The sequence below is a fragment of the Chanodichthys erythropterus genome, chromosome 12, assembly GCF_024489055.1.
Source record: "Chanodichthys erythropterus isolate Z2021 chromosome 12, ASM2448905v1, whole genome shotgun sequence".
NCBI lineage: Eukaryota > Metazoa > Chordata > Actinopteri > Cypriniformes > Xenocyprididae > Chanodichthys > Chanodichthys erythropterus.
This window is the reverse complement of record NC_090232.1, coordinates 26,294,033-26,319,689: the sequence shown is the minus strand read 5'-3', so window position 1 is coordinate 26,319,689 and position 25,657 is coordinate 26,294,033. Positions and strand designations below refer to the sequence as shown.

General features: G+C 34.5%; 1 protein-coding gene across 1 annotated transcript in view; it reads right to left on the bottom strand.

The window, feature by feature from the left end:
• The window catches only part of pcca (propionyl-CoA carboxylase subunit alpha), a 53,518-nt gene extending 28,895 nt beyond the window's left edge, over window positions 1-24,623 (bottom strand). The window contains exons 1-10 of the mRNA XM_067402770.1: window positions 24,540-24,623; window positions 21,962-22,033; window positions 18,097-18,144; window positions 17,804-17,872; window positions 13,503-13,616; window positions 13,202-13,255; window positions 5,567-5,698; window positions 1,250-1,286; window positions 1,056-1,134; window positions 75-177 (exon numbers count right to left, since the gene is read on the bottom strand). Of these exons, the coding sequence (XP_067258871.1) occupies window positions 75-177; window positions 1,056-1,134; window positions 1,250-1,286; window positions 5,567-5,698; window positions 13,202-13,255; window positions 13,503-13,616; window positions 17,804-17,872; window positions 18,097-18,144; window positions 21,962-22,033; window positions 24,540-24,593 (762 nt within the window). The 5' untranslated portion in view covers window positions 24,594-24,623. The remainder of the gene's footprint in view (window positions 1-74; window positions 178-1,055; window positions 1,135-1,249; window positions 1,287-5,566; window positions 5,699-13,201; window positions 13,256-13,502; window positions 13,617-17,803; window positions 17,873-18,096; window positions 18,145-21,961; window positions 22,034-24,539) is intronic.
• Between the last annotated feature and the right edge of the window lie 1,034 nt (window positions 24,624-25,657).

Genomic DNA, 25,657 nt, shown 5'->3' with positions numbered 1-25,657 from the left:
CTATTATTCTTACATTATAAAAGAATGGCTATTTGTTCACATACACAAGCAAGGTGGTCTTATCCAGTAAATACCTGGATCTCAATATGTCTGGGGTTATCTATGAACTTCTCAATCAGCAGACGGTCATCTCCAAAACTAGATGCTGCCTCCTGAGAGGAGAAACGAAAGCCTTCCCTGAAACAAAACAAAGCTTCATAAGACTTCATCGCATTCTAATAACAATCAACGATTTTAATCCATAAACCTACATACTTTGATTCACATGCTCCAATTTCCACATTTCACTGTACATCAACTACTTGTTTGTTGATTACTTTTGTTTAGAGTTAAAATAGTATTATTATTATTATTAACTTCGAACATATCATTCATGTCTGCTTATATACAAATGAGAGAAGAATGACTGACTGTGAACTACTAGATCTTCCTCAGATTAGCTAAACTGTCTGGAAGTCGGTTCAAGTAGTTGTTGTCAGGGAACTTGAGCAGATAAGCATCTCTTTGCCTGATGACTCTCTCTCTCACTCTCTCTCTCTCTGTCCTGTCTCCACTGAATTGCTCTGAGTGAATGTTTTGCCTCTCAAGATAAATCCAATTAAAGCTTAAACAAAAGCCCGGCTTCAGCCTACAGCAATAAAAGACACAATTAACAGCAACATGTCCCACTGAAGTTTTTATTAATATTCGTAAGAACGAAGAAAGATAAGGAGGGAGGGAAGGGAAGGAGGCAGAGAGAGAGAGAATCATGGGGGATGATTTGTAAATGGTAATATGTAAATGTGGATTACAAAATGAAAAATGATTATTTAAAACCCTTGTCGCTTAAGCTGTAAAACTGTACAACTGTACAATTCCCTATAACACTGACCCAAAACCAAATTCATTTAATTAACTAATTAGCTTAATAAAGCTTATTACTGCTTGAAATAGTACCTCATACTGACTCTCTCCAAAGAAAACTTACACAGGGTCTCATGTTCTATCTAGTGATCAGATGTCTGTGTTCCTTTAGTATTACAAATATCCCGGAATCAGCTTTCTTCACGTCTCACCTGGTTTCCTCATCATTCCAGGCAATTCTCATCCCTTTACCACCTCCGCCAGCAGACGCTTTGATCATAACAGGGTAGCCTGCAAGAGACAGACACAAATTCTGAGTTAGCTTCATTTACCACATTACCTTATTATTCATAGATGCAATAGATGCAAACGATGATAAAATTTCTACATTTTAAATCACTCTTACCAATTTCTCCGGCAATTCTCACAGCCTCCTCCACATCCTTGAATAAAACATAAACATAACTTGTTTAGTACATGCGTATCTGTTTGTGAGATGTGGACTGCAGCAGGTAAGAGAATTCAGTTCCTCAACTAGTCCAGCAGAGGGAGCTGCACAGCATCATAGTTTTCACTACCTCCAGTAACTGTATACTAACACAAATTATGTCAAAGGTCAAGAAGATTTCTATAAAATGTCAATTTATTAATTGAGTAATGCATTGTGGTATATGTTAAAGTGGTGTAAATGAGGGTGAATTTTTTTCGAAGCATAATTTCTGAATCTGAAATACATTGAAATATTATCATACATATTGCTTAATCACAGCTTTATATGAAATGACACTAAAAATATGCTATTCACAAGTGAAATTTACCCTCACATCTTTGCTGACACTTAAGTACACTAAACTTTGAAACTATTTTAAGGGCAAAAATGTTGATATTAATGGAAATGGTTCCACAACTGAAGGTCAGTAATAGTTTGTGTAAAACAAAGTTCTAATATTCCGGGGGGATTAATCAATCATTTTATGGTGTATTTTAGGTTTCAAGATTGACTGGCTCTGCAACAAGGGTTTAACAATAAAATCTATAAATAAAGGTACTTGAAAAATAGGAGGAAAATCTACAATGGTTTTAAAGGAAAACAATTCTACAAAGGTTTTCATTTCACTTTAAATGTGATCTATAATGTGAAGTGACTTGAAGAAACCCTTATGGCCCCGATATACTCATGATGAAGTTAATTTCCGTTCTTTGCTTTGGTGTAAAAAGAAGTTTGAAATACTCAAGCATATACTGTTAGTATACTGTACTGTTACAACAACAACAACATTATCTACAATAAAACGACGCTCCAGTGTGTCCATGTTTTTACTCGCGGACGTCTGACCTCGACGGACCAACTGTAGAAATGAACCGGAGAAGATTTCCACGTCAAAGAAGGCAGAGCCTCAGAGCACACCTACCCATTACATAGTTGACCCTTTGCCTGGAGTTTGATTGACAGGCAATCTAACCAATCATAACGGCGAATCCGCCATCTTTGTCCAACAAAGCAGTCAGATGAGTTAGTAGATTAAGGACGGTGGACTTGAACTTGAGATATGGTGTGTACTAATGTCTTCTCATGGTTTAAAAAAAAAAAAAAAAAAAAACATTCCTTATTTCATTCATGTTTATTTGATGCTATAAATTAACTAGTAGGAAGAGATGATCGGTTCACGAGCCGCTTGAACTGAGGCGCTACAGCGACCTGTCACGACACATTAAAGAGCCACAAAATGGTATTTATTGTTTAAATTTCTTTAAAAATGACAAAATATGAAATTTGAGACTTTGTTTCATATCAAAAGTAACCTTCTCTGTCTTGTCTGTCGACGCGTTGTCCGTGTCCTCTTTGCTCCATAATATAGCTTATTTTTCACTGCATGATGTGTGGCGTGAGAACGACATGGCTTGTCGGATGTAGCAACAGTAACTAAAGGGGGCAGGTCTTTGCGAACGGTCAATTGCCACGGACCATAGTTCAAAAGGTATTTTGAGCCAGAGCGAACTTTTCTGGAAAGATCGCTTTGGCAAACAGTTTCATATAGAATTCCCAAAAGGAACCAAAAACAAATTTCGGCTTAGTCCGAAATTGCCCCCAATCCCTTAAATAAGGCACTATTTGAGGGAACAGCCACCTGTAGTGGTGTCTAAAACCACAGTGGACATTATCGAGTGCACTCATTCAATCCCACAATGCACTGAAATAACGAGTGTAAAACTAACATACGTTCAATGGCTTGAAAATACCCATAAAGCACTGTGAGAGTTGCGCACGGAATGAATTCCCGCATCTGACCAGAAGATGGCGCACGCAGCTGAATCATCCATCCATCCATGCATTTTTCCAAACCGCTGGTCCAATGTGGGTACAGCATAATATCATACAGGTATAAAATCAATTTAATTGATTATAAAATTGTTTAATTAAGGTTTATACATGCTAGTTTCCATGACAGAGTACAAGATAAACCTGTTCATTACTACAGGAGTTGCCAGTTTGCCAAGGTTCAAATAATTATTAAACAGCAAGCACAAACTATGCAAACGTGGCAGCCATCATTTTCATCTTCATCACTTTCATTTTCATCCCTCAAGTGAACTATATTAATGAATTAACGTAGGGAATAGTGAATGAGGGTATAGGGGGAGATTTTGGACACAGCCAAGCTGTTTCAAACTCCCGAAATGAACACAAAACGAACTTTGTTTATTCATACATATTCATAAGCTTCCTATCAGAGCACCCACTGACAGAAAATGCGTTACTAGGCTTCAAGGCAATTAATTAAGAACAGTTTATCTATGATTTACTATATTGTTTTGTTGTATAAATAACACATGAAAAAAAGATAATTAAGGCCCACTATTACATTCCTGAAATAAATTGTTATATGTCTAACATGTTACAATTAAAAAATAATAAATAAATAAATAAATAAATTTAAAAAAATAATAAATTGTGATTCCTTTCAGACTGCAAGCTGCTGTGTTAAGTGACAAATAGGTCATATTTAATTGCTTTAAACAATTGTTGCAATTATGCAACTGTGAATCTCTGAGGGTTGAAAATGGTGACAAAATAATTGTTTACAAACAATTAAAGAAATTTCAATAGTTGTTTCACTATTTCAATCTCACCAGACGTCAAAATACATTAGCAGTTGAGTTCTACACTAGCATTAAATGAAGTTAAGCTAAGGTGAGAATTCCAGCAGAAGGGACTAAAGGGGAGATTTTTGCGTGTGTGTGAGAGTCAGACTGTGATCAGTGTGCTGATGTTATCAGGGTCGTTGAGGAGGTGTTCACAGATGGTAATGCCCATACAATCAGAGTGTCATGCGGCACATCTTTGCTTTATAGAGCCCTATCAGCCCAGGAAGTGTCAAAACGGCCACCACACATGGCCATTAAAGGCCATTTAAACGGCATGCAGGAGGAGGGGATGGGTGGGGGAGGGGAAATAGGAATAGTGGCAGGAGAAAGAGTTTAAAGGCATTTTTGAGGACTGATACGTAGCTTTATTGTGGTTAAGAGCTTTGTTATATACTTTGCAACAGAACAAGTAGCATACAAATATACACTACTGTTCGGAAGTTTGAGGTCAGTTTTAATGATTTTAAAACAAGTCTCATGTTCACCATGGGTGCATTTATTTGATCAAAAATGCAGTAAAACAGTAATATTGTGAAATATTTTTACAATTTAAAATATTTTCCATTTTAATATATTTTAAAATTTAATGTAATGTACTGTCTTTAGAGTCACATGTTTGTTTGTTTGTTTTATTTTCCAGAAATCAATTAATATGCTGATTATATTTCTTATTTTTGTTGCAACAGCGATACATTTTTTTTTTTTTTCAGTATTATTTGATGAATCGCAAGTTCAAAAGCACATTTTGGAATAGAAATCTTTTGAAACATTATAATTGGCTTTACTGTCACTTCTGATCAAATTAATGCATCCTTACTAAAAAGTATTTCTTTAAACAAAAGTGTACTGACCTTAAACTTTTGAATGACAGTGTATATATGACAACTTAATGGTACAAAAAACAAAATGAGGTCTATAGGACCATTTGTTATGTGATGAATATCTCAGGCTGTACTTTAAACAATCATCATCTTTGCTTTCCCATGATTTTCCATTAGACTTTGGGGTAAACTCCTTTGCAGCATGAAAATTATCAAAAGATGCAGTTCATAACAGAAGCTACAGTAAATGGCAGGAGTTGCACCGACTATTAAATTATTTCTGCCACTAGTCGACGCTTTGGGTCTGTTTTGACTGGTCAGGGATCACAAGACTGCAGTTGCGCTTGTTCAATACATGGTGACAAGAAAAGGAAAGCTCCTCTGTCCTCAAACTGCATCCCACTGTCATGCACCAATGGACTTGGGCAGCACAGACTGTTGATGCTAAATGCCAAGAGTCAAGTACTTTTTTGGATGAATGAGCAATTGTGAAAAGTACTAGGTGAAAATTTTACAAAAAAAAAAAAAAAATCTCAAGCCCGCTAGAAAAGGGTGTTTGTAATTTTATTATTAATTTTGACAAAACATCCATCTGTGCTAGGCTGAACATTACACATTTATTTGCAAAACTAATAAAAAGACACTTTTATTAGATAAAAAGCATAAGCATGTGTGATGTGACAGGTTCTTTGGAAAAGACTGAGGACAAACATAAAAATAAATAAATATATAAAAATCCCAAATGTTGGTCTGACCTTGACTACCCCATCAAAGCCTGGGATGGTGTTGACTTTGGCAGCTTTGGCGATGAGTTTGCTCTCGATCTTATCCCCCATGGCCTGGATGGCATGCGTGTCAGGACCAATGAAGGTCACCCCCTCTGCCGCCTGTAGAGAAAGAATTTATAATAAGGCACATTTTATGTCATCTTAGTTATTTATTCTGAGGAGATCTTACTCACAAATCAAGACCATAGGCATCAAAAGTATCAAGGCAACCATCAGAAAATGTCACGTCTCACTGCATGACTCGCATGACTCAGAGATAATCAGATCATTATAACACACGTCCCATTTTTATTCCTACATCAAACCTCAATACACCTGCACATTACGTGATCAAGCTGTACTTTTCTGGTGATATATACCACTGTGCATCATCTGAAACCGGATTCCACTTTTTTACCTTTCACAGTGCCAGTCAAAAGTTTGGACACACTTATGTACATTTCTCATGATCTTAAAGAACTTACCGACCCCAATCTTTTGAACTCTAGTGTAAGATTTTCTTTTTTCCCCTTTTCCCCATTAAGGAAATTAAAGCTTTTATTCATCCAGGATGCATTAGACTGATCAAAAGTGACAGTAAAGACATTTATAATATTATAAATAATTTATATTTCAAATAAATGCTGTTCTTTTGAATGTTCTGTTCATCTAAGAATCCTAAAAACTTATTACTGTTTGAACAAAAATATTAAGCAGTACAACCGTTTTCAACACTGATAATAATAAGAAATGTATACGGAGCAGCAAATCAGCATATTAGATTGATTTCTGAAGGATCATGTGACACTGAAGACTGGAGTATCACATCAAAGATAAGTATATAGAAAGATTTATGATGAAATACTTATGATGAAATTAGAGAAATTCGTTTTGTAAACAAATAGAAACCATTTCTTTATAAAATTATTTTTTTTTTTTTTATTGACACATGTAAACTCAACTAAACATACTTGTATATAAAACAGTTACTATAAGCACTGGTCACGCACAGAATAGTGACATCTTGAATATCTAAATCTCTCAACCTCAAAAGAGGTATGCTACCATACTTTTGTTGCCACGGGAACCAAATCCCTTCACAAAAAAGAACCCTAGGGTTTGAACTTTGGTGATGTAAAGAAAGGTAGCTTCAGGTAATGCCTGCAGAAACATACATCTAAATAACGAAGCCAGAAAATAGAACGGGAAAAAGGAGATCTGTTCTCTTCTTTGTTAGTCTCGAGAATCGGGAGGCTATTGCTTCCTGGCTAATATACTACAGATAGTATGCCTGAGGCGCGCAGAACCCACGGAGCTCTGTAATTAAAAGAGGGATTTGACCCCATGACTCTTTCAGCTCCAACTGGACCCATGGTGTCATGAGATAAAGGATAAATCTAAATGAGGCAAAAAAAAAAGTGATCTGTTTGTTCTTGACAAGTGCTTGGGAAAAAAACAAACTAAGGTGTCAACAAATTTAACTTCTGTAATCAACTGAAGTCCATTACAAATCACTAAAACTATAAAGTAAAGTAGTTTATTTTTCACTGAATCAAAAATTCACATGAACAAAAAGGTTGATTGAAACGAATGAGGCAAATGAATCCTTGAAGTAACTACAGAAAGTTTACTATTTTAAATTATTTTTTTTTTAAAGTACTGAAAACAATTGTGCTGTAAAATAAAAAACTAGAAAGCAAAAAACTAGAAAGCAAAAACAAAACAAAACTAAAAGCAAACAAACAAAACAAAAAACTAGAAAGCAAAAACAAAAAGCAAAACTAGAAAGCAAACAAAAAACAAAAACAGGGGACATGAAATGAAAAAACAAAAACAAATGGGACACAATATCACTGTAAAAATCAAATAAAAATAAAAATAAATGCAAATAAATGCAAAAAAAAAAAACAACTAGAAAGCAAAACAAACAAAACTAGAAAAAAAATAATAATAAAAAAAATAAAAAAACAGGGGACATGAAAAATACACAATACATACATACAAATACACAAAAAAAATACATACATGGGACACAATATCGCTGTTTATTTTTTATATGCACTGGCAAATTACAGTGGCCTCGGTCATGCTAGAGACCTTTCACTCAAACCCTTGTCTGTGTCTCTGTCAGGTTCTGGAAAATTAAATCCAATAAAACGGTTGGGCCCATTCAGATGTCACTCAATCTCTCTCCTCCTTCTGTCCATCTTTACACTTCCCTCATGTGTATTTGTGCATGTGCTACATTTAAAGTGCTAAACAACCAGCAAGCCAATACAACAACAGTAAAAAGAGGGTGAGCCTCTAGAAGTGTCGAGAACTTGTGTACAACTGCACACGTGAGCAAGAGAACACCAGGATAATGAAAACATCTTGTTGAAGACAACATCCAAAGAGTGAAAAGGCATGAAAACACACACGCACACTCCACTCAAACTCAATCTCCTCTCTGCTATTGAAAAGCGCTTCTCTTTTAACATGCTAAAGAGGCTGTAGAGGTAATCCTAACAGAGCTCTCTAGGCTGAAGCTGCGCATGCCCAGGGGCTCTGGCCAATCGTTTGCGCTGCGTAAAACTGTACTAACAGTCGGGCAGAGGGGGCAGCTATTCAGGATGGGGGGCTCATTCACCTCTTATTCATGTGGGGGGTATCGCTATTCAACTGCTAATGTAATGACATCTTCATTTCCACACACACACAGAAGGCAGTGGATGGCCCACTCATCTGTGTGTGTGTGTGTGTGTGTGCGCGCACATGCGTATAGGAAAATGTAAAAGAGTGAATGGGGGATGGAAAGGTAGAGAGAACTGAACTGAACAGGTACAGATGTGGCTGAGGGATTGGTTATGAAACTAATTATTTACATTTATTCACATAAACTCTGTTTTCCAAAGCAATTAAGTATATAGGGTAAGCTGAAAGAAAATATCCCGAAGATGCAAAATTAATACAAAAAAACTTCTAATAGCTTAATACATAACATAAGGGAAACATATGGTTTAAATGAAAAGCTTATGCTTATACTACTTTCTGTAAATCTGTGAATCATTGCATTTACCATTTTCTGTAAGTGATGCATTACTATGACACTCCTGTCTCATTTGTAAGCCCACACACAATCAGACTGTTCTGCACTGATTTTTTGGGGAAAATGGAATTAGTCATGGTAAAACAGGTTGAACCGAGATCAAAGTACTAGTATTATTAGCTAAAAGACATTCATGTTTTTTCTAAAATGTAATTATATTTAAAAGTTAAAGGCCCGTTCACACCAAGAACGATAACTATATTAGCGTCCACACCAGCGGACGATATTCTGTTTATTCTAAGCACGTGCTTGTTTGTAACTTTAAATGCTCAAGCTCATTACAGCAGGATGGATTCTGATTGGCTATCAATGTTTTTATCGTTCATCAGCTGGATAAAATCATTCTGAATGTGATTCCAATGAAATAGTTTCTCTGTTATCACTATAGCTGTGGTGTAAACTATGCTGTTCTTTAATATTGAGAATGATTTTTGTAACTATATCTTTATAGCTACCTTCATCCTTAGTGTGAACGGGGCTTAATTTCTGCACCACAACATTTTTTCAAAGGGTTCTACTTTTTCAAACTGAAGTTTCACACCTTCCTGCCATCTGCCACTATTCAAGTCAAACATGTATTCCAGTCAAGTTGAGCTGCTAAAATAAAATAAAAACAGATCAATTGATTCTGAAGCTTTTACTCTTTTTATGTAATTTTATGAAAGTCTTGTGTGTTTGAATAGTTTTAAACTGAATTTTGCAGAAATTATTGTTGGCAAGGAAATGACAATGACCGAAGCTATCCCTTTTCTCAATGTCAGCACATTTACATCTTGATTCAAGTCACAATAGACCATTACAAGCTGCATCTGAAATCTCAGAGTAGGTATTTCTTTTGAATAAGTAACCTGGATGATGTATGACTATTTTTTTGTTTTGTGATGGTTGTTCATGAGTCCCTTGTTTGTTCTGAGCAGTTAAACCACCAAATGTTCATCAGAAAATTCCTGCAGATTTTTCAGTTTTCAATGATTTTTTGCATATCTGAACCATTTCCAGCAGTGACTGTATGATTTTGAGATCCATCTTTTCACACTGATGATGACTGAGGGACTCAAACACAACTATTAAAAAGAGTTTCAAACATTCACTGATGCATTAAGACCCGGGGGGTGAACACTTTTTGAATTTGAAGATCAAGGTAAATTGTACTTAATTTGTCTCTCAGGAAACATGCAAGTATCTTCTGTTGCTTCCGAAGGGCAGTACTAAATGAAAAAATATTTCAACAAAATAAGAAAAATTTGGACATTTTCATCCTGTTCAAAAGTTTTCACCCCCCGGCTCGTAATGCGTCGTGTTTCCTTCTGGAGCATCATTGAATGTTTGAACCTTTATTATTAGTTGTGTTTGAGTCCCTCAGTTGTCCTCAGTGTGAAAAGATGAATCTCAAAATCACAGTCACTGCTGGAAAGGTTTCAAATATGAAAAAAAAAAATCCTTGAAAACTGAAGAATCTGCAGGACCTTGAGGATTTTTCTGAATAACATTGGGCAGTTTAACTGCTCAGAACAAACAAGGAACTCATAAACAACCATCACAAAACAACGTAGATCATCCAGGTAACCGCACACAGAATGGGGTCATTTTAATAATTATTATTTTTTTTGTCTTCTGGACTACATCTTTTATGTAAAATATCTTATTCAGAACAGTACTAAATAAAAAAATAACATGCATTTTGTATGATCTCTCTTATTTTGTTACAATTATTCACATTTTCACAGATTCTGCAAGTGGTTCCCACACTTTTTCATGCAACTGTGTTCAGATGTAGCCTCTCGCTTTTCTCTTTGGTTGACTGTGCAAAGTATTTCCATTAAATCTGCATAATTGAACAATCTCTTTAAATAAAAATAGCAGATAAGATGTTTTGCAATGTCACGATTGATTCCAGCCCCTGGGTCAGTTCCATTTGGTGCTGCTAGTAACGCAGAAAAGACACATTTCAACTTGCATTTAGGGAAAGTTTTGAAGCGACATCACACAATGAATGAATATTGGCTGGGGAACAGTTTTGTGGAATATATGCATTCAAATTTTTCTGAATTCTGCTTGCCTACTAATGACTGAGTTACAACCCAAAATATACAGAAATTCTTCAAAGAAAACGGTTTCTATTCATTCTCTGTTGCTAGGCAGATTTTCCTTGATATAGTCGATGTAGATTTAAAAAAAAAAGAAAAAAAGAAAGTGGTTTGTGATTTATTCACTACAGGATAATAGTCAAATTGAAAGGTGTCCTCTACACCAATGCCGTCGACAACCTCGAAGAGACATGAAACAAATCTGGGTTTAGCTGAGCTGATTCGGGTCCCTGACTGCTTAATATTTAACACTTATTTTGACATGCTGATGAATTTTTAACAGGCTCTGTTGATTAACAGTAGGATGTTCTGCCGAAAGCCTTTAAAACTGCAGCAGAAAAGCTCATTTATTTTAGATTTTGAAGCTAAAAATTTTATCCACAACTACTTCTAGGCAACCTATCAACGTGAGTCCGCCGTTGCTGTGACGACGCCCCGTGTGTGTTTCCCTCCTGCCTGAATGTGATTTATATCAAAAGAGATCTTGCAAGCACGTCAACGCAGCTGCCGGAAACTCTGCCAGAAGAGTCTCACGTTGTAATACACTACACTGCAGAGAGGAAGAGACACAGAACACAGATGATACACGCACCAGAGACGTGTGTATTGTACAATAAATAACCATGACTGACTATTGTGGACAAAAAGAAACAAGGAAAGAAGAGAAACAGAGAGGCGTGTCATCTTCCCTCATCTCTATTTTCAAATTCTGTCTGTTCCGCTCTTCTCTGTTCTACAAAGCAGGAAACCCAGAAAAAAAGAAGAAATCTGGCAGAAGAAATCTGGAATCCTAAAAAGAGCAAAAATATCTAGATCAAAAAAAGAGAGTGACGGCCCCATGCAAACTCTCTGAGTGTGTTTGAGGTCTGCCATGACACGAAGCATGTCCTTATTTAGTCATAATCGATTGAAGGGTTAAAAAAAAGATGGTAGCTTCTGAGTTTAGTTGCCATGGCAACACAGAGGCACAGTTGGAGGTTGGCACATGCACTTGTCGGCACCGAAGTGCTTGGCTCAATTATTTTGGGGCACAGGGGTTAAAGGAATAGTTCACCCAAAAAATGAAATTCTTTTCAACATTTGCTGAACGTAATGTTGTTTCAACTTGTATTTCTTTCTTCCGTGGAATCTTTCTTCAATAATGTAAAGGTTCTTTTTCATGCGATTACAAAAAACAGGGACTAAAGCTTTCAAACTTCAAAAACATTGCAAAAATGTACCGTAAAATTAGTCCATATGACTTGTGGGTAATATACAAAAGTCTTGAATTTAAAAAGGCTTTGTATATAGTCTGAAGTATAAAGACTAACCGTCTGAAATGTATTATTCACTAAAAATCTCGTCATCCATGTTAGCTCTCCTTGCCATGTTCATGAGAGAAGTAGGGAATTCAGTTCTTGAACAAATCAGTCTTTTGAGTCAGATATTGGTTGATTTGGTTAAAAAAAAAAACCCAATCTGAATGTTTGAACCATGAATCTGAAAAAAATCACATTGTTCACTATATTGTTACATATACTTCAGACATAGTAACAATACAAATCTGGTTGGAAATCAGTGAATTAATCTTTCTGGAGGGGAAAAATATCGCAAAACAACTATTTAAATGTAGGTCTTCATACCACGCTAAATTCAAAAACATTGTTATAAAGCTCACAAGTCATGTGGACTAATTTTAAGGTGCTTTTTGTGTCCTTTCTGAAGCACCGGCCCTCATTAAATGATTTTGCATGGGAAAAGTTATCAGAATATTCATATTAAACATTTTCCTTATGAGTTTCATAGAACAAAGTCAGTCACATAACTTAATAATTGTTTAAGGATTATTGAATATCAAGCACCTCCACTACCATTCAAAAGTTTGTGGTCAGCAAGATTTGTTTTAAAGAAATTGACACTTTTATTCAGAGACGATGCATTAAATAAATCTAAACCGACAGTAAAGACTTTCACATAGTTAAAATTTTAATTTCAAATAAATTCTGTTCTTTTACTCTTTCTGAAAACCCAAAACTTTTAAACAGTAATGCAAGTATACTCAATGTTATGTAAATGCATTTTTAACTTTCAGCACTGGCTAGATTGTTAGAAGCAGAGCACTGTCCTGAATGTAGAACTGAATCTCTTTATCAAATGACCCTTTTGGCCTTTCTGCCTTTATTTGGGTTGCAAATAATCTTCTCACCTCAGAACTCACACCTTTAATTAAATTACTACTGGGGGGTCCGAACTGTTAATTACAAAAACTGTGTGTGGTGTGTGTGTGTGTGTGTGTGTGTGTGTGTGTGTGTGTGTGCGCGCATGTGTGGGAGGGACAGTGGCTGATGTAGAACAATAAGTGAAGGGGCTACTCTGCCCCCAACTCAAACTCAGTCATTTAAATATTCAACTATCCACTTCTCTTTTCTTTAACTATACACATTTATTTCAGGAAAAAGGCAGACTTACTAGTCTCCTGGCAAACTCCTTATTTTCAGACAGGAATCCATAGCCAGGGTGAACCTATGAAACAGAGAGAGAACTTTTAGAAAATTATTTTCTTTTACGCATCCAAAGTATTCATGTTATACAGATGACTTTTAACAGCTCCATCGCATCATTTAGTTCTGTTTATAGATAATAGCACTGACCAGTTCACCATGTTAATAATATATGACCTTGTTTATACCAACACGGATTAGGCTCCAACTGTGCTAAAGTCCCCTGTGTTTTACCTAACACACACACACACACACACACACACACTCACAGCTTGAGCTCCAGTCTGCTTGACGGCATTCATGATAGCATCCATGTTCAGGTAACTTTTATTGGTAGGGGCAGGACCAACACACACGGCCTCGTCAGCCATCTTCACGTGAACCTAAAGGAATGAAAAAACACAAAGGAAAATAACATGATTCGGGTCAATTTGACCCATTTCGGTTTTTGAGTTGTTGGAAATACTGGTAAACCTATGGTTTTTCTTGAAATTGTGTTACTTTTTCCTCATTTAGGCCCATGAACATGCCTGCAAAGTGTTGACAGCCTAAAAAATAACAAAATGTTTAAAGGATTAGTCCACTTTTAAATAAAAGAAATTAAGGTTTTTGATGAAAACATTCCAGGATTATTCTCCTTATAGTGGACTTCAGTGGCCTCCAAACGGTTGAAGGTCAAAATTACAGTTTCAGTGCAGTTCAAAGGGCTTTAAACAATACCAGATGAGGAATAAGAGTCTTATCTAGCAAAACGATGTGTCATTTTTGAAAATAATACAACTGTATGTGCTTTATAAACACAAATGATCGCCGCGCACGTGCTTTTTCTTTCCGCATTCTTCAAAAAGCTTACGCTGTATGTCCTACGCCTCCCCTATTCAACTTACAGAAAAAAACGAAACTGGCGCCATGTTCATTCCATAATTAGAAAAGGAAAGGCGTAGGACATACAGCGTAAGCGTTTTGAAGAATGCGGAAAATGGAAGCATGTGCACGGCGATCATTTGTGTTTATAAAGCACATACAGTTGTATTATTTTCAAAAATGACACATCGTTTTGCTAGATAAGACTCTTATTCCTCATCTGGTATTGTTTTAAGCTCTTTGAAGCTGCACTGAAACTGTAATTTTGACCTTCAACCGTTTGGAGGCCACTGAAGTCCACTATAAAGAGAATAATCCTGGAATGTTTTCATCAAAAACCTTAATTTCTTTTCGACTGAAGAAAGAAAGACATGAACATCTTGGATGACATGGGGGTGAGTAAACTATCAGGAAAATTTTATTTGAAAGTGGACTAATCCTTAGCAGAATGTGTACATTTTTATCAGTTCAGGAATGTTCAGTTTTCTGGAAATCAAACCCATTATCTTGGCATTGCTCTACTGTGTGAGTTTCAGGATAGCAAAGTTCCACAGCCGAGTTAAAATGTTGAAATGTTAAAAAGTAATTAAAAAAAGTAATAGTATGTGCTCATGTTTGTTTTTGTTTTTAGTTTGTAAGGTGTGAAAAGTGTTAATGTAAAGGTTTGTACCAGATTTTGTATTTCCCAGTCTGATGTCTGATCAATTTGTTTTGTTATAACCAGATTTTGAAGCCAATACTAAGCATTTAAAACGCACTCGTTTTCATTGCTCTTAATGCCAGTGAGTTCATTCCAGAAAGCACAAACAGATTGTCTGTGTGGCCAAGATGTCGTCACACTCGGTGTGAAGCAACAGTGACAGTGAGCTGACTGAGTGACAGACCTCACAATGGGGAAGCATTAATATTGACAACTGCATCAACAGGGGAGGTTTGGAAAAGGCTCGCTAGCCAACTGCTGCTTCTCTGCTAATGTTCTCCACACATGTGTAAAAGGGGAGACGCAAAGTTGTTTTTCCTCACATTTAACGAGGGTGACGCAAACAGAGGTGGAGGAGCTCGCTCAAAGATCTAGCATAGACACAAAACGAGCCCAAAAGACTGAAGCAGCACATGCTAACCACAAACTCTGACTTTCTGTATCATCTTATTACTATCTGAAGAATTGATCATTCAAATGGAAGTTATTACCTGACTAAAAATTCATTTTGTTTACTAAATTGATATCTTAAATGAAAATGAAAAAATCAAATACTACAAAAACAATCTTGGTTTTAAGATTTTAATGGCACAAACCAATCTCCTGACATGTTTTCACTGTCACTGAGTTTAATGAGCATTCTGTCTGAGTCTTTTAATGCAGCGCAAAACTTGACGGCTTCCCACCATTTGTTTCAGGAGCCCAATAAACTTCTTTTTCTGTCGGCACCTACCCTGTTAACCAGAGGACATGAGATAGCCTGTGGGTCCAGTTCCATTACTTTTAATGAAATGCTTTAATGTAAACACCAAATTACTAAATCAATTTATTTAATTTTCATGGTGTTATAGAACATGACATTACATGGAATAAAAAGTCTAATAAAAGTTCAAAGAAAGATTCTAGAATTAGTGACATGTTTGAAAAATATATGAACACATCAATCCTGAGGTCAGTATATGGACTTCTAATGTCAATTTGTTCCCCCATACAGAGTCCAGATTATCCCCCACTGCTCTGTTTAAACATCTTCATTTAGATGCTCTTTGGAGGCTGCAAATCAAATGCAAAAGATCCCCACCTCTAACCCCCCCATCATTCCCCCAATTCAGCACAGAACACAGCAGGGGAACCGAGCAGAGTTTAAAACACTGCCTCTATCAAACTCTCATGCATATGGAATAGGAGGGGGAGAAAACTGACAGCTATCAATCATGGGAACAGAGGATTACACTCCATGAAAAGATAAAGGTGAGAGGAGCAAAAGCTTTGGTTTACCTTGCAACGCTTGTAAAAGTCTAGTGGGATAATTTAGATATTAGTATCAGGTTTCCACCAGATGACTAAACTGCTTCAGAAAATCTATTTATTCATTTCAAATGTGACACAGTCTTCCTGTACTGCATATATGAGGAAGGAATATAAAATAATAATATAGTGGAGTCAAAAAAAAAAAAAAAACAACAACAAAAAAAGTGAAAATGCATCTATTTTGAATTTTTCTAAATACAAGAAATGTAATTACATTTTATCATCAAGATAAGAATTTAAGCAAAGAATTGAAAATAAAAGGTTAGTCCACCCAAAAGTAAAAATTCTGTCATCATCTACTCATGCTCATGTAATTCCAAACCTGTTACTTTTTCTGTGGAACATAAAAGAAGATATTTTGAGAAATGTCTCAAGCTGCGTCTGAAATCACGTACTGTTGAGTAGGTACTACATTTGAATTTAAATTGACTTCACAACCATTGAAAAGTACATTCTATATAGTACGAATGCTTGTAGTATGAATGAATTCGGCGTACTACATCCGCCATGTTGTTACTGTCACATGACCTACCAGCGTCAGTTAGATCCCTTCAACTCCATTCACAAATCCTCTCCCGTGGGCTTCATGGGATAGTAAAGTGTCCATCGTATGCGCACTTCAGAATCTCACCGGAAGTAGTGATTCATCCGGGTACTTTTCGCCTACTGCTCTTCGAATACTATGCATTCGGACATACTTCTCTGTTCGCTTACTGTTTTTCGCGTACTATATAGTAGAGAAGTATTCGATTTCGGATGCAGCTTCAGTGTTTTTATTTTTTTATTTTATCCATACAATTAAACAATTGTTTGATTATCAACATTCTTCAAAATAACTTACTTTGTGTTGCACAGAGGAAAGAAGGTCATGTTTGTAGCAAAATGAGGGTATGTATGCATGTAAGCTTATCAATCTATCTTTTTAAAATCATTATATTTGTTTGTTTAAAATGTAAAAATCTTAAAATTTGATTTCAAAAGTTGGTTTTAATGCTCTTATTTATTTGTATGCTATTCCAGAACCAAAGGTAATTTTCATGACAAGAAGAGAATAGGTTATAATTCAATGACAAACATTAAACAAATTTCCTGAAAAAAATAAATAAAACCAATTCTATAGTGATAATAAAATCATGGCAGTCCTGTAAAATATGCTTAACAGACAATGAAGTCTTATAGAAATCACATAATGGTGGTTCTTTACCTTTCAATAAAACACATTAATGAGTCTAAACTATACAACAGAAAAATTAGAAGATCAGGTTAAAATAATTTTGCATCGCAAATTTTAAATGTATTCTCAGACTTATGCGCAAAATTGGAATATCGCATAAAAAACTTTGCGAATAAAGTACTGTTCCATCCCAAGTGTTCAACAGAACAAAATCATCACTTCCTGGACTTGTTGCAAAATATCTGGAATAAAAATTTAGAGGTTGCTGCAATCGTGGAAGCCATTGTTCAGTAAATGTTTTCCCATCTTAGTTTATGCATGTCTTCTTATCGGATAAAAAAAATTATCCTCCTCAATTGAGCGCATATGTTTTTTATGCGTGTTTTTAGAATTTATGCACATCTTGGCATTTCCATCCAGCGTTTTTTTATGCAATATTGCAAAATGTGCATAAAAATAGGTGGACGGAAACATAGCTAGTGTCTATATTTAGGGTACTTTTAAATATTAGTTTTTCTCACCGCACTAGAGTCCACATCACTGTGAACTGCAACTGTCTTGATGCCCATCTTCTTACAAGTTTTAATCACCTATGAATGGAAATAAAGAGAATTAAGACATGTACATAAATGTGAAAATGTATATTTCATAGTAGTAAAACCGCACTGAAGGTTCATATAGCTTCATGTACACAGTTATACAAGTAGGACTTCACTCTGATTTAAAATGAAAATGGCCTAAAGACATATGTAATGTTTTGCCTTAAACACACTGAAAAGAACCTTTCTGGTGAAGAACACACACACTCGCTTACCCTGCAGGCGATCTCGCCTCTGTTTGCAATGAGGATTTTATCAAAGGTCTGTGGAAAGGAAAAGGGAACAGGGCGATTAAGACATTTGTTTTGTCAACACTTGATTTGTCCACAGTGTGTGTGCTCTAACTCTGTCTAAAGCTCAACTCATTTAGCTGTAAGTGAAAGCTGTTCAACAACACACACTGCTTTTTATTTGACAAGAAAGTAAAGAGAAGAGATAAAATTCTAAGTGCAGAAAAAAAAAAAAAACCCTAATATAAATAAACTGTATCAGGTACAACAGGTCCAAAAACTACTTTAGCCATGTTCAGACTGTAAATACTAAATTACTGTTAACTATTCCCTGACGTGCAATGAACATTCACAAGTTCTAATGGGGAGATCTAGATGATTCTGAGTGTTGAGATGGATGTTAGTGTGCTTTAAAGATCAAAGCATGAAGCTTTGCTAATGTTGTCTGCCACATGTAAACAATTTATGGAAAAACTGAAGGAAGTGTCTGCCCATAAACCATGTGTCAAGATGAGCCTTGGGCAACGTGTATCCCAAGAACACATTCCTAAACTCAAAGCATATTTGACCATATTACTACACCCCCGATCCCATAACACACATACACACAACCCCTCCAGGCAAAGGTTGGTTGTTGGAGAAAGGCACATCAAAGCTACATGGATGCAACAGGATTTTGGAAGTGTAGAAGCTGTGAAGGTAAAAGTGATGCAACGAGAATTTTGACCCTGATACATGGGGTATTTCTCAAAATAACTGATGCATCTTTATTTGCTTTATTTGACTTCTCTAAAACACATCCGTTGTCTTTGAGGGGTCAACTTTTCAGAAGCTACGTATCACTCTCACTAATACATCAATAAATCAATAATAAATCTCTCAGTAATAAATCAATACATACATTTATTTTGTGCCAAGTATACTACAAATACATTTAAATATTTATTCACTAAATAAAAATACCATGTCGTTCCACACCCGTAAGACCTTCTTTCATCTTTGGAACACAAATTAAGTTATTTTTGATGAAATCCAAGAGGATTTTTATCTCCCATAGAAAGCAATGAAATTACCGTATTCAAGGTCCAGAGAAGTAGTAAAAATATTGTTAAAAGTAGTCATTGTGACTATTGTGGTTCAACCTTAATGTTTTGAAGTGACGAGAATACTTTTTGTACACAAAAACAAAACAAAAATAATGACTTTATTCAACAAAATTTCTCAGTATTGGCTGGCTCCTGCGTCAGCATCAAACGCATGTGTCATGCTGCTCACGTGAACAGCGCCGGCCAATACTGAGCTGGCATTCTGGCATAAACATGGAAGCTCTGCTCTGTGACAAAAAAAATTCATTTTTGGGTGAACTAACCCTTTAATGCACTTTAAGTGTCTTAAGTGAGATTTGAAGTATACTTAGTGTAAAATAAATAAATGTATTTTAAATAGATTTTGGTATAGTTTTTTTTTTTTTTTTTTACACTATTGTTTTCATCGAAATTGCCACATAAAACAACTTGTAAAAATGTTATAGTAAAATCTGTTAATTGGTTAACAGTAAAATTCCCTTACTCTATATGGTGAAAATTTTCTAATAAATCTAATAGGATATTTTTCATGCAATTTTTACAGTAAAATACTATAAGTACAGTATTTCGGAAGTATTTTGAAAGAAATCATACAGTCCAAAACTGTAATTTGACATTCCCAGAAGTCTCTATCGGACAGCTCACATTTAATGGTTTTTCACTGAAATAACTTTCTTTTTACTTTTTTTTTCTTCTCATCCGATATGTGCATTACGGTTTTATGTTACATCTTATCTTGATGAATTAATGTTTCTTGCATTATTTTAGTGTCATGCATGTTACCATCAAAGGTGTTTTGTATTTGTGTATTAACCCGATCACCTTCAATATCAATGTATGTACCTCAGCTTATAGAAAAGCTCCTTGTGATGAACTTTGATTGATCATGTGGCAGTATAAGCATTATAAAAGTTAAAACAAATTTTAGTACTTTTTTATATGAACATTACTTTAGAAAATTAAATCTGTTTTTATACTGTAATTTAAAAAAAAAAAAAAAAAAAATCACAATCATTGACGAGGGAAACCAAATCAAAAACTATAGCAACCAGAGGAGGACAATCTAAAACCATGACAACAAATGAGATGAAAACAAAACTAACAAAACACAAACTCCATGTGACAACCACAGATATCTGTAGTAGGTTTCTCTGAAGATCAGTAACATTTAATAGAGCTTTAACCAATATTCATTTTTATTTACACATGAAGAAATATCTAACATTAATGATAAACTAAATCCTGTGAAAATTAGGGGTAACACTTTATTTTACGGTGTCCTTGTTACAAACGTTACATGTAGTTACTATTGTAATAACTACTAATTATGCATAATTACATGCAACTAACCCTAGACCAAACCCTAATTCTAACCCTATAAGTATATGTAGTTAATTAAAGGTGCCATCGAACGTTTTTTTACAAGATGTAATATAAGTCTAAGGTGTCCCCTGAATGTGTCTGTGAAGATGCAGCTCAAAATACCCCAAAGATTTTTTTAAATTCATTTTTTAACTGTCTATTTTGAGGCATAATTAGAAATGTGCCGATTCAGGCTGCGGCCCCTTTAATTGCTCACGCTCTCCGCCCCCTCCCAAGCTCTCGACTATCATTGCATAAACAAAGTTCATACAGCTAATATAACCCTCAAAATGGATCTTTACAAAGTGTTCATCATGCAGCATGTCTAATCGCTCAAGTATGGTATTTATTTGGATGTTTACATTTGATTCTGAATGAGTTTGAGGTTATATGCTCCGTGGCTAATGGCTAATGCTACACTGTTGGAGAGATTTATAAAGAATGAAGTTGTTTTTATGCATTACACAGACTGCACATGTTTAATAATGAAAATAGCTACGACTCTTGTCTCCGTGAATACAGTAATAAACGATGGTAACTTTAACCACATTTAACAGTACATTAGCAACATGCTAACGAAACATTTAGAAAGACAATTTACAAACGCCACTAAAAATATCATGATATCATGGATCATGTCAGTTATTATCGCTCCATCTGCCATTTTTCGCTGTTGTCCTTGCTTGTTTACCTAGTCTGATGATTCAGCTGTGCACATCCAGACGTTAATATTGGCTGCCCTTGTGTAATGCCTTGAACATGAGCTGGCATATGCAAATTTTACGTAACAGTCGGTGTTATGTTGAGATTCGCCTGTTTTTCGTAGGTCTTTTAAACAAATGAGATTTATATAAGGAGGAGGAAACAATGGAGTTTGAGACTCACTGTATGTCTTTTCCATGTACTGAACTCTTGTTATTCAACTATGCCAAGGTAAATTCAATTTTCAATTCGATGGCACCTTTAATATTACTCGATACTTAAATGTATAAACTGCAACACAAACCTTAAATTAACATGCAAATTAGCTTCTAAAGTTTATTAGATATAACTATTCATACATGTGAATAACTAATTTGCAGATGCACAGTCAACTTACTCTCAAATGTGTTTCATGGACCAGCATTGATCGCTGCTACTATGTTATCTACGTGTACATATGGTTCCCTCACTTCCCCAGCCTGTCATCAATGGCATGTCAATTGACAAAGACTGACGTGACCCGTGCACCTTCAGTGTTTGACTGGGAATCTATCATACAGGCTGTCAAGCAACATCTGTATAGGACTGTAAAAACAGTACAGTGTGCACACGCAAGGATATGAGGAAATGGAAACAAGGATGCCCAGTTTAAAAAATGAGAAGCATCCATGAATGTAAAACACTTCTTCTATCTGACTTACCTTCTCATTTGGGTCATTCACCGTAGAGTATCGGCAGATAATAACACCGCACCTCTGCTTAAGACAGACATGCTAAAAGACAGAGAGACGGTGCTGTCAGCAATGAATGGAACCATTTATACTAGAGATGCCCAAACCCAAAGGTGACCTTTGATTTAGCATGTCATGCCATATCACAAAAATAAAATGTCACCGAAGATTATCCTAATTTCTAATTTATCACTTTGTTTTAACATTTTGTTTTTGTTTTATTTTTGTTTTTATTCTGAAATGTATAAAAAACGTGAATTTATTTATTTATTTATTTGTTGGTTGGTTGGATTATGATTAGGGTTGCAAAATTCCAGGAATTTTTAAAGCTGAAAACTTTCCATGGGAATTAATGGGAATATATGGGAATTAACAGGAATTAATGGAAATAAACAGGCAATTTGCAAAATTTCAGGTTAGCCTATAACAGGGTACTTAAATGTAGTTGGAAAAAAAAACATCTTATAGCATAATTTTGGTTAAAACAACCATATTTAAAGCAATTTTAGTTAGTTAGTTAAATATTTACCCTGCACATTCCTCAATCACATTCACACAGCACACTACACTGTGCATTCCCCCAGTCCAGAACATGCACATTTGATAAAAAAAAATACAGAAAAAAAAAACAGTAATATTGTGAAACATAACTACAATTTAAAATAATGGTTTTCTATTTTTATATACATAAAAAAATATAATTTATTTCTGCGATGCAAAGCTGAATTTTCAGTATCATTTTTCCAGTCTTCAGTGTCACATGATCCTTCAGAAATCATACTAACATGCTAATTTGATACTCACTTATCAATGTTGGAAACAGTTGTGCTGCTTAATATTTTTTTATAACCTGTGATACTTTTTTCAGGATTCTTTGATGAATAAAAAGTTAAAGAACAGCATTTATTTAAAATAGAAATCTTTTGTAACAATATACACTACCGCTTAAAACTTTGGGGTCAGTAAATTTGAAAGAAATTCATACTTTTATCCAGCAAAGATGTGTGAAATTGATAAAAAGTGATATTAAAGTGATACTGTTAGAAAAGATTTCTATTCTATTCTTTTTTAACTTTTTATTAATCAGTGAATCCTGAAAATAGTATCACAGGTTCCAAAAAATATATATTCAGCAGCACAACTGTTTGAATAACAAATCAGCATATTACAATGATTTCTGAAGGATCATGTGACACTAAAATAAATAACACATAACAATTGTTCCAACACAAAAAAAATAAATAAAATAATAATAATAATAATAACAATATATATATACATATATACACATATATATTATATATACATATATATTATATATATAATATATATATATATATATATATATATATATATATATATATATATATATATATTATATTATATTATATTATATATATATATATATATATATATATATATATATATATATATATATATATATATATATATACACACTAAATTAGAATTAATTGAATGTGAAAAATAAATAACTTATTTCAACAAAATGTTTATATTTGTTTTTATATGATACATTTTATATAAATATTATACATTTATTTAAATTTCCCAAAATTTCAAATTAATTCCCATAAATTCCTATAAATTCCTGTAAATTCCTCTTAAGTTTCCAAATTGGAATATTTCCAGAATTCCCCAGGTTATGTTCCCGTGGAAAGTTTCCAGAAATTTACCGGAAACGTTCCACCCCTTTGCAACCCTAATTATGATATAGTTGTATATAATACAGCATTTACGTCTCAATCAAGTTTGATTTCTGGCCCTTCATAGTAAAAGGTTTGGTCACCTCTGGCTTATAGAAGTTCATTAATAACAAGTACATACATGTTTTATGACTGTTAACACTGTGTTTTCATTTACAATAATGAAACATTATGTTTTGCTGGTGATGTCTTTAAATACACAGAAATATATTCTTCCGTAAAATCCATAATAAAATTGTTTAAATATTATTTATAAGTCTGAATGAAACTTACACATTTCCTACTACTGGCTCACAGTGACAATTGTTTGGAGAGAAACAAGGTTTGTGATTTACAGTTGCTTACTGCAAAGAGATTCATATTCTACCTTGACTGTCATTGATAAAAGTGGAAATTAGATGCAATCATACAAGATGCAAAACATACAAGCTGCTTTGATTGTTATCATTAGTTGTGAGCGTCAATCACAAGAACTTTCCCTATACATTAGGCACAGCTGAATCATTTTGACATTGACATGAGCTCACTGACATCAGTGATAAAGACATTTGGTTGTTTTTCCTGCAACAGCAATAATGAAGAACACACCATGTGCTTTTAAGGAGCAGGTGATGTTTTATAAATAGAAACGTTTAAGTTACCAATCAATGAAAGTGTCCGTATATCGTGAAAAGTCAAGTGAACATTCTTGCTGATCTCTAAGACAAGCCAGAGCGCTTAGTCAGATAGCGTTACAATGCTTTATACATAATTCATTTAACGAATCAGATTCGTTAAATTAATTGTTCTCCTACACCCAGCGATTTCAGATATCAAACGCTCACCTTAACTGCATGCAAAACTCTTTGAAAGCCTGCAGCGCTTCTGTAAGCCGCCATGATAGTCGGAGCTGCTGAAAGCAGAGCGGCGCGCTATTATGACGTAACAGACAGAATTTGGGGGTGTTTGCCCTCTCGACCAATCAGATGCGCTCAGATGTGTCACAACCCGAAATGTGTTCCAAGGAGGGGTGAGACAACAATTGGAAGTTGAACGACAGGTTGCTGATGAAAACCGTGACCTTGGAGGCTAAATCTATTCTATTTTATCTGCACGAATCGCCAAAGTATGGTTATGCATTAAAGATTGTTAATAATTCATTAAAATTTATGTTTTTTTTCTTCTTCTTTTTTTGGTGGGATTGTTTTAAATTTGTTATTTTGTATTAAATTTTGTTTTTTATTCAAGAGTTAAAATTATCCAGTAGGTAGCTACAATTATCCTTATTAATTATTAATTAATTATGTTTTGTATTGAGACACATTTTCCTTGAAAGTGCACTATACATCCAGAAAAAGCTTGCTGAAAATAACCGATTAAACCTGATTTCCTTTCTAGCCTAACTGTAGGCCATACCTACCTGTATTTCTACGTCACAGTCAGATACATAGCCTATTTATTCAAATTTATTTTGTAACCTGTCCTATGTCTTCTTCGGTACACAAAATCTCCTTTATTCTAAAGCTTCTAGAGTTTCTGTATATTTTAATTGGAAATGTAAATGTGCATACAGGCAGTCAAACAGCTCCCTGTTTGTATTTTCTTGGTTTTAATAGCCTATTTATGAAATAATAATTAAACATATAAGAATAATAGAAAATAAATAATAATTAGCCTACTATTATTTTAAATAAATACATTGTAATTCACACCAAGGAGAAAACTTTTAGACCTTTTGATGTCTAATATGATGTAAAAAAAAAAAAAAAAAAAAAAAAAAAAAAGTCAAATAAGCCTATAAACACAAAATGTCATTATGAATTAAAATCGTTAGAAAGTTGAAATAAACGAATGAGACATGTTTCATTTTATTGTCTTTATATATTTTCCTTCATTTTACCGTTTGGCATTTGTTATTACAAGAATTTACATCTTAAAACTGAATAACAATGTACAAACACTT